At 39.1% G+C, this 17,070-nt stretch overlaps 1 protein-coding gene and 1 non-coding gene across 3 annotated transcripts in view; one reads left to right on the forward strand and one right to left on the reverse strand.

Moving 5' to 3' along the window:
* Window positions 1-9,494, forward strand: part of DNAJC12 (DnaJ (Hsp40) homolog, subfamily C, member 12) — a 10,366-nt gene extending 872 nt beyond the window's left edge. Inside the window, exons 2-5 of one of the 2 annotated variants that reach the window (XM_009325822.1) lie at window positions 2,402-2,480; window positions 4,869-5,008; window positions 6,231-6,432; window positions 8,514-9,494. In XM_009325822.1, the coding sequence (XP_009324097.1) occupies window positions 2,402-2,480; window positions 4,869-5,008; window positions 6,231-6,432; window positions 8,514-8,608 (516 nt within the window). In that variant the 3' untranslated portion in view covers window positions 8,609-9,494. Of the gene's footprint in view, window positions 1-2,401; window positions 2,481-4,868; window positions 5,009-5,646; window positions 5,671-6,230; window positions 6,433-8,513 lie in introns of those variants that run through there. The other variant, XM_009325823.1, reaches the window with a different exon arrangement.
* A 7,422-nt stretch (window positions 9,495-16,916) lies between these two features.
* On the reverse strand, window positions 16,917-16,998 carry TRNAS-UGA. The gene has a single exon. It is a non-coding gene; the product is annotated as a tRNA-Ser (tRNA).
* Between the last annotated feature and the right edge of the window lie 72 nt (window positions 16,999-17,070).

Consider the following 17,070-nt stretch of genomic DNA (forward strand, 5'->3'; position numbering starts at 1 on the left):
GTGTCCATGTAACTTTTTTTTCATAGCCTGAGTTAGTGGTATGCCAATATTTTTTAATCTAGTTGTTATATTCACTGGAATTGTGTTTCGATTTTGGAAAACGAGTTTTGATTACTCTGCTGTATTCAGTGAGGATAAAAGCTGTATTTTGCTCAGTAAATTTAATCAGATCATAATTTAATCTGTCCTAGTGGTCAACTACTGGGAAAACACCTCTGTCTTTTCTGTCACTGAAAGCATACTAGTAAGCATCTTCCATCTGTTACAGAAGGCAATTTCAAGCTTTTCCTGAGATAACTCCTAAAAAGTCATCCCAGCAGAGGGCGGTGTTAAAGTTCCTACGTAGGCTTGTTTTGCAGATGCTATTTCTCATTTTCTACCTCACGCTAATTCCTTAAGGGCTTAGCAATTAATGAATAGTTCAAGTGCATACGATAATGATTTTTCAAATCGCTTAAAAATGAAATTAAAAAGATGGAATAAATGCTAATGGGTCCTGAAAAAAAATCTGTCAAGTATTATTTGTTGAGAGAAGCAGCAGATGTTACTGGATTATTTTTGACATGGGAGTAGGAACTGAGATCACAAGTTGACTGAGTACCATGATTGCCTTCCCTCCGGATGGTGCACGCTACTTCTAACATTTAACAGAAATTTGAAGCGTTACAGGTGTTTTGCAATCACAGTACTTTGTATATGCAGTCAAGTATCCCTAGCAGCATAGGCACATACAGCACGTTCCCAGCTGCAGTACTTTCATCTAAGCTGCTGAATATTCTGGTCTTGATCTGACCTGGTTAAATTTAAGCCCAAATAGTCTCAATTTCTACAGATTTTCCTTGTATTCAAGTAAACACCCATGTTCGTTCTTGGCTTCTTGTAGAATTGAGCTCGTGGACACCTAGTTCATCTTCAGACTTGGGAGGAAAAGGGGAGATTTAATCTACTTCCTTCTTCCAAGAACAGTGTTATTCATATATAGTGGGTATTGGATACCTTTCTTGGTAAAACATCTCACTGAATATTTTATATAAATTTCATATATTTTGTATAAACTTCCTATAAACTTCTCCTTCTACTGATTTTTTTTTAAACTGAAGATTTTCATGCTACCCCTCTGCTACTGCACATTTTTTAACTTTGAAGTTCCCCTTTATATAACTAAGTTTTAGAGATGGTAGCTAGCTATATAGTAACCGGTTTCAAGAAGTTCTCTGTACAATGTATATATTTTTAAGTGTCTTACTGACTGGAAATATACCGCCTTATCTCTCCCTCTGGAAGAAGTTACTGAGAAGAGCAAAAAGTGTATAATTCTTGAAATACCACTGTAGACCACATTTTTCCCAGCATATGACAACAAAATTTGGCCAGCCAGCTGAGTGAACTGCAATTTTAGTCTAAAGAAAAAATGTTATGAGCCTTAATTTTGAAATAAACCATTTAAATTGTAGATGATATCAGGGTTTACAGGATGAGGAATTTATATAAACAGCCTTTCTAGCATGGGAAAGAATAGTAGCTAATTGATATCTTAGGGCAAATTGTTGTGAAAGCTTAAGCTGTACTGGAATGATATAAAGAAGTTTTGGCTTCTGAATTATAATAAGAAGCAAGATACTTCGAAACATCTGAAAATTTGAAAATCTAGGCTGATGCCCCCTCCAGTGGTTTCCTGTATTTTTTTAACTGTTAATATGTCTCTGTTTTTCCAGTGGTTGTAATACTTTATGGTACTGTAAACTGTGTGGGAACTTGTAATTAACTAATAAACGAATACATGTCAATATTCTAATATTGATTATGAATTTATTCTATTCCAAGCCAACCTTTTTGCACAGAAAATTAACTTGACAGGAAGAATGTGAACTGCTAGTTATCTAGCTTTGGGGTATCCCAAATGGAAAAGTCATGTGATACTGGCTGAATTTCGTGTGAAGAGAATATGGAGAAAGCCACCCAATCCCACAAATTGATCTTCAGCAATCAATACAGACGGTCTTTGCTTCCTGCAATGAGGCTTCGTTAAAAGTTAGAGTTGATTAAACAAAGTGAAGAGCAACTGAAGTGATACGTTTTGCCTACGTGGTCAAATGTGAGGAAGGGGTTTTGCACATATGATCTTTACACATTTTTCTTAAAGCCAACTTGGCATATTGGATGACTGAGCCTCACAAAAACAAGAATAAGGATGAGTGCATGGAAAATGAAATTAAATAAGCAGTGTCACTGATAGATGGTTGTTGTTACCTATTTTGCTTGTAGTAAAGCTTGTAAAAACGAATAGGAAAAAATCTTTCAGATTTCTTCGTTGTTCCTCCCAACCCCTTTCAAAAAGCAAATTTGAAAATCTTTCTGTGTGTATGTATTTACTCACTTTAAGTCTCGACATTCTGTTTAGGTTGAACAAATTCTTGCAGAATTTAAGATTAAAGCACTTGAATGTCATCCTGACAAACATCCTGGAAACCCCAAAGCAGGTATGTGTTCTTCCCTGTTTAAAAACAATCTATTTTTTTCTTATATTAACATGACTAAGATATTAATTTCAGCCTTAAAACTTCATATTTTCCCCCAATATATTTTAATTGTCATGTGTATTGAGCATATTGTCTTTAAATAGCAAGCTTTAATATTCTTTTCTAACACTTGCACACTCCTAGGTGATAGAGCGGGAAGACACTTTTTGGATTTTTTTTTTTTTTCCTAGGACTTTCAATTTTTTTTTCTTTCTGTGGTAGAACATCTTTTAATTCAGAAATTATTTATGGAGTGTATCCCTTTCTAGACCTATGAAGTTGGCTTGCTTCCATGCTCAGTGGCATTCAAGTGCCATACTTGCAATGACTAGTTAATTTGCTTCCACGAACAAGCCCATCAGGAACACATTAAATGTACTTTACTTTCTTTTAATGTAATTTAATGACTGGAAATAGAGAAGCCAGCACCACATGACTAGCCATCTGTTTGCAGAACAGCAGCTGACATTTGCGTTTATGAAAGCGTGCAGCTCATCACACCTGTGACGGCTTAAGCAGCACCTGAGTTATCTGGAGACAATCTTTCCCATTCATAACCACAAGATAGCTCTAATCAGTGCTCACTGATGTCTGAATAGTTTATATTCTTACAATAAAGGTTGTTCTGATCATAATTACGGTCCCCACCAAAAATTTGTTCTAGAATAATAAAATATGCTTCTCATTTTGATTAATGCACAAAACTTTCCCTTTGGATTCTTCCTATTAGTTTAACTATAAACTGAACAACATAAGCATAAACTGAACACCGTAGCCTACCTACTTGTGTGAGTTTGACCCCATCCACACCCTCCCCTGAGACAGCAGAGCTGGGAGTACAGCAGATGTTGAATGAGACCACTGCCTCGAGCAGAGGTCTCGGCAGGGCTCGGCTTTCCTTACTGATGTGCCATCCTAGCCTAGAATCAGAGAGTTGACAAGGGAGGCGGTTAAAAGGTGAAATAGATGGGATTTTTCGCTTTGAGACTCCCTGACAAGGAACCCCCTGAGATTTGGTGTTTGAGAGACAATCTACTACCTATCAACAATAACCTGATCACTAATACTTAATTTATTCTAAATGATAGCACAAGTACCAGTGAAACCAATGGAATCAACTTTGTCTGCAGAAAATTCTGGCTATTGCAGCAGGGAAGCGAGACTATTCCAGTGCATGGTCCTGTTCTGTCTGTACCACCCCCCAGTCCCCTGTCCTGTGTCGTTCCGTTCTCCCTCCCCCCCAATTAATTGAAACTAAGTACTTGAAAAGGGAGGCCAAGTGCCAAATGTTGGAGCAGCTTTGTTTGTCAAGAAGAAATATTTTATGCTCTATTTACCTGAACATGCTGTATTTACTTTGAATACCTTTTTACAGTACTGGTGAAAGCTTACTTTATATTTTTTATTTCATCATCTTAAAGCTCAATAAAGAATAATTAAAGTAGAGCTTTTATTTGTTGAAAACTAGTAACACTAGGAAAAGGAAACCTAATAGAACAGCCCCCTCAACCTGTTGTCTGTTGTTTGATTTATAGTTAACAATTTTGATTAGTGTTTGGACTTAGGGTATTTAAAAATAAATCTCTCTAATTTGTAAACTGGAATAAATGAATAAGAATAATAATAATAGATCACTGTAACATAGGTGACTCACAGATAAAATCTAAATCTTTATAACCCTTCTACAAGTAGTAACATGCAGGTGCATCCTTAGTAACCATTTAATGAAAAATTACCCTGTAGGGGAAAAACAAGAGCTCTCATTCTGCAGTCTGGTATTCAAGGTAACATTTTAGCATATGTAGAAAACATACCTAATAAAACGCACAAGTTACTTAATTTGGACTATGTTTAGATTCCTCTTCTTGCTTGTCAATTTTTGCTTGTCATTTTTTTTTTTCCCCGCTCATGTTTTCTTGGTCTTGTGCTTTGCTCTGACTTCCTTGCTGCTGTGGATGTTAAGTGTGTTCCTTCTAAGCATTATTACTCTAGTTTAATTTCCCTTTTTAAGGTTGTGTACAGGGGGCAAGGTGTGCCTTTTGCCTGCCGTACTCTGTAAGTTTCTCTGAACTTAAATTTAGGAGATGTTGAAGCTGGTAGACAAATGAGCATTTTAGTCCTCATTTGAAAAGGATATCAGTTATTCACCAAAGGTGCTATGATCCTAAAGCCAGCTAAAACTTTGCAAAGCTGTAAGCAGAACAACCATATACCTTTGTCACACAGCTCTCCTTCTGTCTCCTCTACCCTGTTTGCTCTAAGCCATTGTTGGCAGCTCCCCTTTCACATCTGAATTAATTTCTTTGAAAACAAATACTGGCTTTAGTATCTTTTTGGTTTGTGTTCTAGTGGAGAATTTCCAGAAGCTGCAGCAAGCTAAGGAGATTCTTACTAATGAAGAGAGTCGAGCGCGTTACGATTACTGGCGACGAAGCAAAATTACCATTCCGTTCCAGCAGTGGGAGGCCCTGAGCAATTCTGTGAAAACGGTTGGTGTTGTGAAAGTTTGGGCCTTCAGGAGGAGGGGGAGGTAGGGCTGGTCCGGAGAAAATGTTGCAGCGAGTGAGGGGATAAGTTACAACACTTCTGCTGCAGTGGTGGGTTTTGGGGATGGGAATAGTGCAGAGTGATTCTTGCACTAAGGAAGTTAAGGAAATTCAGGAAAAATTGGAAGGCCATTCACAGAAGGGTTTTAGGCTAGTAGTTTTAGAGTGAATTTATCAAGTTGCTGCTTTTATGTGTATTATATGAAGTTTAACTTACGGGCTATTTTCAAATGCTTCAGCACACTTTGCTTTTGTAGGAACCTTTTATTTCTTTTCAAAGCTAGGACCTTTGTACACTACGTTCTCCTTTTGGTATATTGCTTATCAGATGGGTTTTCATGCTATCTGATTTAAATAAAGAGCTAACTGAAAAATCTAGAAGGTAGGTTCCTTGGAACCCTGGGCTTCACGCAGGTCTTTGAGGGGCCCTGCTAGGCTAGTGGGGTGATTTGTGACAGAGACAGATGTTCTGAAGGTTGTTTTCCCTCCTAATTTTGCTACTGAGATAATTTGATAGCGTGTTGCTAGTAGATCCTAATTCCATAATGTTTGATTTTTTTTTTTTTTCCCTGCTTTATTAGGGTGAATGATAGTTAAAAGTCTACATGGTCAGATTTTAAGGCAGGTAAATAAATGTTTCCCTTGCCGATTCTGCCTGCCTCAACTCTGCTTAGGAGAGAAGTCTGAGAGCCTCTTCAGCTAAAGCATTATGCCTGATCTTAAATGTTTGCTGGAAGTATCCCATCAAGCTTAGTTTAGTTCCAAACAGAAGTCATTCCACAGACTGTAATAGTAAAGCTTTCCAAATTATCTTGTTTTCAGAGGCACCTTGAAGTCAAAGACAGCTTTGAAAATGGACATTTTCTAAGTCACTCAAGCCCTTTTAAAAAAGTGTCAGAAGTCATGACAGAAGAAACTGGACAAAAGAGCCTTAGAATTATTTGATGCATTTGTACATTTTGTTCTTCATCCCCACCTGACATAAACTATCTTCTCAAATGCTATTTGCAATAAGTAACCCCTATCGAATTGACCTGCAAGCTCCTCTCTAATATATGCTTTGTTTACCATTTATTAACAACAATATAAGAAAGAAAAAAGTTCATTAAAAATCTTTTAAGGCATAGGAATTAGTTCTTTATTTGTTATTTTTGCATTTCTTTAGTCCATGCACTGGGCTGTCCAAAGCAAGAAGGACCAAATGCTGGAGGCTCCTGACTTGAATAACAGCAGCAACATAACTAATGAGATTTGGACCCAACAGACAGAAAACAGTGAAGACGGATTGTCAGATGGGAACAGGGAGCAAGAAGATGTTGCAATTCCTGATGTGAAACCACAGTCTTCAAAGAATCCAGACTCCCCAAGTAAGTGAAACCAGCAGTTACAGAAAATTGCAGTGTCCAGGGATTGGCCTGAAATGGAGGCTTTTAGTCATGAGAAATTCTTCTCCAGAATAATATGTTTAGCTGGTAGCTTTTTTAATGTGGTTTTAGGTTGGGGTTTTGTTTTGGATTTTATGTTGTTTACTATTTATTTAATTTTGAAGCTTTCAGACCTTTCTTCCTCCCTACCCCATGTTTGCTTGCTTGTTTGCTAGTAAAACCAAAAACTGGAGAAGAAGAAGAAAAAAAAGTTCTTCTAAAACCAAAATGGTTTGCTGCTATATCAAAATTTTTAAAAAAGGCAACTACTTTCAGTTATTTTTTTAAAAATAACTTTAAAAAATGTTAAATAAAACGTTTAGGTATTATATTTTTTCTTTTTATGCAGCATTCAGTCCTTATGCACAGTTTGCATCTGATGAGTTAATGAGGACTAAAAATTGAGACTTGAAGGATTCTTTTGTATTTGAACAGGTTTTTTAAAAAATAGTGCATGCACCGGAATAAACGTGTGTTTCAAAAGCTGTCATCGGGCCAGTTAGTATTTCCTGTCTGTTGTTTAGGTTACTACACCTGAATCAAAGTTTACTTACCACAATGGACACCCTCTGTTCTGCTTGATCCTTCGGCAGTTTCATAATCTTAGGCTTATGTTATCACAGAACTATTATTAAACCAAGTCCTGTCATTTCTTCCCAGCTTGATCAAACAGGAAATTAAGTTGAACTGTGAGGGTAGCAAAACCTAATTTAATCTCAAACATTTGTGGAATGTGGAAAATAGATAAGAAAATTCTACAAACAAATGGATGTGAGGCATAACTGAAAATTTTATATTTAAAAATTATGCTTTATAAAATTATACTATTTGCTGTTTTTTGGTAACTAAATCATCACTGTATCCTTTGTAAAACAGTAAAATTTCACAGTAAAGAAAACATCCTCTTGTTCCTTGTAATCACAGAATCATAGAATGGTTTGGGTTGGAAGGGACCACTACAGGTCATCTAGTCCAACCCCCCTGCCGTGGGCAGGGACATCTTCAACTAGATCAGGTTGCTCAGAGCCCTGTCCAACCTGACCTGGAACGTTGCCAGGGATGGGGCATCCACCACCTCTCTGGGCAACCTGTGCCAGTGTTTCACCACCCTCACTGTAAAAAATGTCTTCCTTATATCTAGTCTAAGGTCTAATGGTGAGCTTTCTTTGCAGGCATTTTCTTTCTCTTTTTTTTTTTTAAGTTTTAATTTAATTTCCATAGATTTGAATGGAAAAAATATCAAACCCATCAGATGCCTACCTAATTTATCCAGTGGGAATATATTTATATTAATAAATGTTAATATTAGAATATATTTATTTGACAGGGCTGTATGCACTTCAGTGTTCATACTTGACGTTAGGATGTTGATAATGCTTTTGTTTTGGTCCAGGAAAATATATTATATTGGATTCCAGTTTTAAACTGGGATAGTTTCAGTTCCTGTCTGCTGGTCTGTAAGAATTATGGACTACAACTCCATGTAGCTATTTCGGCCTGAATAAGAGTTTTTAACACTAAGTCTGGTAATAGGTTTCAGCTTCCTGATATAGGAAGATCACACTTTAGTGTTAACAGCCCGTAGATCATAGAAACATAGAGCAGGGTCTGAAAAACTCCTTTACTCCCTTGTGTGTGGAAAGGGCCACCTGTACCTTCCCTCCAGACTACTGCCTTTCATGTACTTGAGTTTTATCATGTCACCTTCTATCTCTTCTTCTTTAGATTAAGCAAATGCAATTTCTTCAGTTTTTCTTTGTAAGTCCTCTTTTCTGGACTGCCATCGTTCTTGCTGTTCTCCTTTGGACTCTTCCCAGCCGATATATATGTTGAAGTTTGGTGTTTGCTTGAGGTCTTGTTCAAACAGTGCCAAGGATACAGAGGTTGTCCCTGCTAGCAAGAGCACGGGAAGTGACCAATTTTTCACTTACTTTTTTGGGGAAAGATTATCAAGTATAATTTCAGACAACTTAGTTTTATACATGTTTATAATAATTTACTTGCCTCTCCTTTTTTTTCCTCAGGATTTTCAGAGGCAAATTACTGGCACTTACGTTTCCGCTGGTCAGGGGATGCTCCCTCAGAGCTGCTGAGGAAATTCAGAAACTATGAGATCTAAAATGCAAAATACGCAGGAGCATGAGATCATCTGTTCAACAATTCAGTATTTTTTTGTAAGCAGTTATAAGTTATTTGTATTTTGTATTCATTCATTGTGATGTGAACATCATTCGAATAAATGTCTTAATACCGATTTGTTAACACACATGCTATGAGCATTACAGATGGAGGTCTTTCTGTTTAATAAGCAAACTTTAATAAGCAAAGCCCTTTTCAGTATTAACATAAAGTGATTTTGTGAAGTTATCTAACATCTTATATATTGTTTCTTGTATTCTTAAATATTGTGTAATATTGAATAATATTTTTCTCAATACTGTGATGTTATAAAGAATGTACTCTCGGTAGAACCAAAAGTCAATGTTAGACTCCAGCATATCATCCTATTCAGTGATGATCTTCCAAAAGCTATATGACAATGAACTTTAAACAAACTGTGCTTATTTGTAATCTGTGTACTCTGGTTCACTTCTCCATTGCATTGTACTTACCGTAGTAATTTATAATGCACGCATGCACAATACTATTGCAAACTTAACTTGTTGGAGAATTGTGATCTTAGGATATAGATGAAATAAGAGCCTTCTTATTATCCAAGAAGGTCACTGTGGTAGATGGAGCACTCTTAAAAATCACTTGCTTTCTGTCTTAACAAGTACCCTTTTTGCACCAGCTATTTATTTTGGAAGGCAGTTCCAGAACTTCACTTCTCCAGTTAGCAACTTTCTTCTTCTTAAGATTTATTGGTGGACAGCTGATACCCCTTGTATGTGTGCTAGCATTGTCCTGTGGCTTAATAGTAATTTCCCTCCCTGCTCTGGCCTGGTAGACAGGGTCTTATCAGGGTTTTGTATGGTGAGGAATGAAGAATCAGGCCAGTCAGCATTAATGTGTACTAAATCTCACATGAAAAGTTGCCCAAAATATCAAATACCATTCAAGTTCTACATTGTGTTTGTTTATTTTGTATTAGCTTTCTTCTTTGTAAACCTGGCTAATGTGTCAGTTGTTGACATTGTGTTTTTGTGCAGGCAAGTAATTCCATCAGCAACAAATAAAACTGCATGTATACAGAAAGGGGTTGTTTTAATTTTTTTTAATTGAAATCCTCTACCCACCACAGAGATCCCTTTTGAATTTCTTGTTATTTGTCCCTTCAGTGGGTAAAAGCTTAAAGGAGTCCAGTTATGAATCTTGGGCATCTCCATGGAAAGTCTAATCTGAAAACTACAGTCTTCTCCCAACATGGAAACAATATTATGATGTCTGTCTCTCCCTGGAGTGACGTGTTTGGCTCCACCATGCAAGGGTATGATGTGCTCGCTGACCTACTATGATTCTCCTGTTTGGTGCCTGTTTGCTATAAATTGTAACACAAGTGCCTGCCAATGGAACCCTGATAATATGTATATCCTATTAACCTCATTAGTATATTGAGCTGGTTGTGTTTGTCCCAGTTTATAAAAGCTCAAAGTACTGGTGTTCTGCTGATACAGCTACATTGATCCTAGATTTGATGGCATCAGTAGCAATAGCTTGATGGCATCAGTAGCAATAGCTATTTTTACAGCACATCATCCTGCTTATCCAAAAATCTTTTTTTTTTTATTCTACGTGCTTTTCCCTTGCATGTTTTGCAGCTTGAAAACATCATAGAGATGAGATTAATAATTCTCTGTTGTATCTGCTAAATGTAATGACACATTTTCTTCTAGTGCATATACTGCTTTCCTTTCTATAAAGGTATTTGCTCAAGAAAGGCGTTCAATCCATTTTATAGGGAGGGACTGTAAAGAATGTTGAACAGTAGTAACAGAAGAAACTCTAGTTCATGCGAAGGATACAAAGTAATAGGGTACAATTTTTCTCTCTTTAACAAAAAGATGGAAATGCAACCAGCTGGAGTACTTTGAATCGGATGACAGCTCAGATTCTCCTCTCCCCATTTCACATGCTCATAAAGGTAAAAGGGGGTAGTTGGAGGGATGATTTGGCACCTAACCAGCTGGTTTCCCTTGAGAAGTGAGTATACAATAGACCTTTGAACAGCAAACACATTTTTCATTTCATTAAAACTGGTGTCATTATTAGCCAATTATTACATGGTTTGTTTTGGGAAAGCACCTTTAGATACTTGTTCTGGATGAATAATTGCAGATATTTGGAAGACTCTTAGCCCAGCAAAAGCTGATGGCAAAACTTGCATTTTGCAACATAGCTGCTAGAGATCAGTACTTTAATTTCTATTTGCCCTAATGAAGGGGGTAGATGATTAACTGGTGCTCTAGGACGCCTGTACAGACTTTTTTTTCTATTTATGTATATATTTAACTTGAAATTATCCAATTTTCTGTATTTTCAAAATGGAGTTGAATTAACCTATTCCTAGCAGAGCAAACCCGGAGGTACTGGAAAGCAAAAGGAAGCTGTGCAGCCTGTTTTGCTTTTGGGACAACATTGGTGGGACCTGACCTATTGGCCAGTAAGAACAGTTAACTGGAATGAGTGGGCAGCCCAGTTCTCCCTCGTGTTAGAAAGAAATAAGCACCTGACAAATTACTCAGTGTTAGATCATTAAGGGCCCACCCCCCAAGCATAAACCAATTATCTTTTTTTTTAAATATATAGTATTTTTACAAGTTTTTTTGCTAGTAGCATGGAAAGATCCAGCAAATATCCCACATGACATTATCCACAATAATGTGCTGCCTTGGCCTCTGCACTGGTAAGCACACAACATACTTATGCTTAAATATTAATTGGAGCAGGGGTTGTAAGGTGGATCTTTCAAGCTCTGCGAAGATGTGATTAAAAGGCAATAGAGTCAAGTATACACATTTTTTCAGCAGCCAACAGAGAACTTTCTTTGCAAAATGGAAACAGCTGCAGAAGGACAGTTGTGGGGGTGCGGAACAGCAGCAACAAACCCAGATGCTATATATTAGAATTAGGGTCTGTGAATCTCAAGTTGGGGGAGAGGGCAGCTACCTGCAAGGGGTGGTAAGGTCCCATTTTCTTCTTCAGTATTTCCTGTGAGTTGTTTAGATAGGTAACAAAGGGTCCTGAACCTTCTGGGTATCTGAGGAGTCTGACTCGGTGCATACTTGCACCACACAGCAATTGAGCACTACTATGCTTGAGTGCTTTGTTAGCTATAGCTCTAAATGACTTAGCTTACCTTGGTATGAAAATAGACAGACCTGTGAAGTGAGCCTAGATCCTCTGGAGTCTACTCAAAAGTATTGATTAAACTTGGCCATTACTGGACTTTCGAGGGCTGATGAAATTTCAGCTGGAAGTTATGAGATAGCGGATGGGGGTGCAGGTGGATGATTATGATAATAAAATACAGAGAATAGGGCATGTTGTTTAATACTGTGTTTCTAGGTCTCTCAAACTGTATCAAGCAGTTTTGTAGTATCAGAAATTAAGCAACTATTTAGCCAGCTGTTTACGATGAAACTGAACAGCTCTGGGGGGTTCTTGAGTTATATAAAATTAATATATCTTTAATTACTGCTGTCATGCCTGTTCTTGTGCAAATGTTGAATATATATAAGATCGAGAGTTTTCTAGTTCTTCACAAGCTTTTTGCTTTGCCAGTATTTGCCAAGTTGTTTTGCCAACATTTCCCAAGTGGCAACGTAAGAGTTAAAATTTTGATGATGAATACAGATAGTATATGACTTAAAATCTCAGGCTGCGTAATGCTGAATGATAGGTAAGGTTGTTTCCTGAATGCTTGTCTTCCTCTTTGAATGAGAGAGGAAAAAAAAAAAAAAAAACAACCCAGAAAGGCAGTTTATAAGTTCTGTAATATAAAGCAAGTATCCTGATGATTAAAAAAGATACTGGGTAGCTTTAATTTCCTGAGCATGAACATTGCTATCTTACACTTTCATATCCTGAAATGAGCAACAAGACTGCTGGTAAGGTAAGCAGTGAAGCTGTTGTAAAGCTGATGAAATTACACAGCAAAAGAAAAAGCAACTCAGTGAGTTGTCAGCCTCTGTCACTGTCAGATGGGGTGATATTTATCAGTTAGTTTATGCTGGGTATTTTTATTGCAGCCCAGTGTACGTGCTCATCCTGCTGTTACAAGAGTTGCCGAGCCTCCCTGCAATGGTAGGCACTGCGTTATGTTTGTTCTTTCACCTTCGCTATATTAGTCTCTTCTCCCTCCCATGTTAATGAAGATGAAACTCTTCACGTGCTCTGTTTGTCCCAGCTTTGAAAGACTCGTGTCTGAGTCATTACAGTGGTGCACAATACAGACTGGGAACTTTTACATGTTTTAGGTCTCTGATGGATATCTTAACCTGTCACAGGTGATGGATGCTGGAGAAAATGAATTTTCTTTCCTCTCTATTCCATCTTCACAGTGGTTTGCTCTTGCTCCCTTCTTCTGGTGGGGCAGTAAGGGAGAGGGGTTACTTCTAGAAAATGAAATTTGCTGCCAGCGTTTGAAGGTTTCCAGTCTTGATATGCGATGTGGTTCTCAGTGCTTTGGACAAAATTATTTGCTTGCTGCTTTGTCAAAACTGCTTCTCTGAAAATATTGAAGGACTCCTGGCACCAAAAGCAGACAGCTTTTCTAAGGAGATGCAGTTTGACTCTCAGGCATCAATCCTTAAGGAAACTACATTTACTTTGTCAGGATTGTCAGAGCTGGTCCTTTACTAGCAGTTAATTTCCATGGAGCTCCCAAATTTATGCTGGGTAGAGGACTGTCAGCTCCTCCTCTTTCTCATAAACAACTTTGTGTCAATGATATTGATGGGATGGGGGGGAAGGGCAGGAGAATGAGCAGAAAGGTCCAGAGGATTAAGAGACTGTGCCAGCTGGTTGGGCCTGGGTGCCTTTGGTGCTTTTTGCTACTTTTGGTCCTCGCTTTCAAAGGATCTGAGTCTTCCTCAGGATTCCCATGTCCATCCTTGGCCTGCCACTGCCAAAGGACTAGGCTGCTTGCTTCAGTGTGGACAGCTGATGATAAAAAGGAGCCCGGACATCTTAAGCATCTCTTTGCTTAGCTGGCTGGAGGCACCTTGATCCCTGAAGGTACTGTGCAGTGGGCCTGAGCCAGGTTTGGGGAGGAAAATTGCACCAAGTGGCAGAGATAGGGAGCAGTACTCTGTTGAGCCCATATGTACCTTTTGGGGTCTGGACTCCAGCACCGGATTCATTACTGCCTTGCTCTTTCTCACTCTTAACAGCTGAGGTTTAAAAAGGGAAGCAGATCAGAACAGTAGCACTTTAACTCTTTGCAACAAAATGGAGATGACAAGTGACAGGAGTCAAGAGGAGAGCACTGAACCTGGAACACTAGTGCTGCTGATGCGTATGTAGCTTTAGTAGGCTGTTTGGCAGTCCTTACTTACTTTCTTCTGTAATTACAAAAAAAAAAATTACACCCCCCACCCCCCCCGCAATTAAAACCATATGGTTCTTCCCCTTTAGTGCCTTGATGGGAACATTTTCATAAATTTTGCTGAAGGGTGAGGGTGGGAAATATCTTGGGTGTTCGCTGCTGCTCTTTTATTTTTCAACTGCAAATTTTAGGGAAAATCAGTTTCAAGAAGAAAAGGTTCACCACATGCAAATACTTCCTTAGACAGAGGAGATTTTTGTTGCTTTTCTGACAGACTGGCCTCTTATTTTTCAATACAAAATTTAAAATAACCATGTCTTTTGATGTCGGTCATTTGATGTTTCCATCCCCAGCAAGGTCCCAGTGAAAAGGACATCTTGAAGTTGCAAACTTCCTAATAAATATTTATTGTGTTGGTGCTTTGTCTTCAGATCTATTAAAGCAATGAAACATGTCTTTTGGAAATAAGACACTTAGTGGTCAGTAAAAAAACCTGGCAACTTCTTCAGTGATGCAGTGGAAAAGAAGGACTTAGTGCAAAGCTTGCCCACTGTGTTTAGTATTTTGACTCTCTCAATACTGCCTTCTTATGAATTTGGAATGCTGCCCAAAACTGCATTACATAAAATAGGGTTTCTCTCATCTGTTCCAGATGACAGGGGTGGGTGGGATCTTCAAGTTATAAAAGAAGAAAAAAGAGTTTAAATTCCTGCCTGATTAAAAAATATCAAGCGTTATATGTCAAAAAGAAGTTATATATTTTTTTAATTTGTTATTGGAAATGTGCACACTCACTAAAAGTTGTGATATTTTGCAGAGTGACTAATGTTGTACTGCTCTACCCACACAATTTTAAGCTGCTGTTAGAATACAAACATCCTAAGGTGACAGTAGTACAGGTACTGTACCTTAGCAAAGGATGCTTAAATCGGTACTCTTGAATTTAAAAACTGTCTCTTCTGCAACATCTGAGATAAGATGTCTGATTCCAGTATCCCTTGGCATGTACCTTCACACGTGAGAAGTTAAGGGAAATGCCTAATGTTATGGTCACGCATTACACGGTACCATTGTCAATTATTTACTAGTTTAAGATTCCCTCTAAAGTGTAACCTCTAACACTTGCACATGCCCTAACAGAAAGAAACACCCAACCTGAAATCCCTGGAAGCCTTGTTAGGGATCACTTTGAAACGTTCATTTTGTTGCCAGCTTGAACAATTGTTTGTTTGTCCCTTCTTTCTTTATTTTGTTCTGAGCAGGGATCTTTCAATGTTTCCTCTTCTTCCCCTGCCTCCATTTTCTGATTAAATTAAGTTGCACTAACAAAATGATGCTAGAAAGAATGGTTTTGCATGCGTGTTTGTGCTGGGTTTTTGCCTTGTCTTTAAAAGAGATAGGAGTGAAAAGTGGTTGTTCCTACTCTAGCCTATTTTGGCCTCTGTGGAAACGGCCTTTTTCTTATTTCCAGCCTTCTCTAACCTGACTTTGCAAATTTTTCAGCTCTTTGCTAATGCTGGGGTCACACATAGGAGGAGATTGACACATCTGAGTGGTGAAAGGTCAGTTTAACCCAGTCAGGAAGGGGGGGGGGAGGTGGGGAGGGGCGTGTGTGTGTGTGTAGGGGGAAGTGCCTTGTTCTTACGTTTTTCCTGGTTATTAGTTGCATAATAACTTATGTGGGTTTTTTCCCCCCTCACTGCCAGACTCTGTGTGTGTGGGCTTCATGCCTGTGCAGAAGACCAGAAAGGACAGGAAAAGATGATCTAGGACCCCCTCACTGGAGGTCTAGGAGTAATCACACCAGCTTCCTTCATGAAAGGGAAGGTTTGACAGAGCAAATGCATTCAATATAGAGTAGTCTGCCGCTGACTTTTTTTTTTTTTTATCAGCTGTAGGATATGGGGGCAAGACAATAGCCCTTTGGGCAAGTCGAGACACTGTCTGTGTAATGCATTGGATTAATCCTGAGCTTTGCACTTGGGCAGTGCCTGTCCTGTCTACAGAGGACTTAGGTGGTGAGCTGTGGAAAGAACACTGAACCCAATGTGCCCTTGTCCCACCTCCACTGAGTGCTGTTTATCACAAGTGTTTTAGATGCAGTGATGGAAACTTGCCCTGGCACCTATTGCTGCTTTGGTACTGCTTTTATTTCTTGACAGAAGCAGCAGAGAAGTGTGTAGGTGTCGTGGTTTAACCCCAGTTGGCAACTGAGCCCCACGCAGCCGCTCGCTCACTCCCCCCCAGTGGGATGGGGGAGAGAATTGGAAGGGTAAAAGTGAGAAAACTCGTGGGTTGAGATAAAAACAGTTTAATAGGTAGAGCAAAAGCCGCGCACGCAAGCAAAGCAAAACAAAGGAATTAATTCACTACTTCCCATGGGCAGGCAGGTGTTCAGCCATCCCCAGGAAAGCAGGGCTCCATCATGCGTAACGGTTACTTGGGAAGACAAACGCCACCACTCCAAATGTCCCCCCCTTCCTTCTTCTTCCCCCAGCTTTATGTACTGAGCATGACATCACATGGTATGGAATGTCCCTGTGGCCAGTTTGGGTCAGCTGTCCTGGCTGTGCCCCCTCCCAGCTTCTTGTGCACCTCCAGCCTTCTCAGTCGGTAGAGCATGGGAAGCTGGAAAGTCCCTGACTAGTGTAAGCACTACCTAGCAACAACTAAAAACATCGATGTGTTATCAACATTGTTCTCACCCTAAATCCAAAACACAGCACTGTACCAGCTACTAGGAAGGAAATTAACTCTATCCCTGCCGAAACCAGGACAGTAGGCATGGCCTAAGAAGTTGCAATAGGCTACACACTAGATAATCCCTCTTGCTGCTGCAGAGGGCACACCTAACGGCGAGAGCCGACACGAGCAGTAAAACCTTCGCCTTGTAAGCAGTAAGAGAGCACAGGAAGGAAAAAAGCAACCCCCTGTGGGCCGCAGCGAGCAGGGTTCGAACCTGCGCGGGGAGACCCCATTGGATTTCAAGTCCAACGCCTTAACCACTCGGCCATCGCTGCTGCTGGTGATTGTCTTACCGGCCTGAAATCCTTATCGAGCGCTCTGGCGGCGGAAGTTCACGCCCTCAACCG

Source organism: Pygoscelis adeliae, unplaced genomic scaffold (assembly GCF_000699105.1).
Source record: "Pygoscelis adeliae isolate BGI_AS28 unplaced genomic scaffold, ASM69910v1 Scaffold4, whole genome shotgun sequence".
In the NCBI taxonomy this organism is placed as follows: domain Eukaryota; kingdom Metazoa; phylum Chordata; class Aves; order Sphenisciformes; family Spheniscidae; genus Pygoscelis; species Pygoscelis adeliae.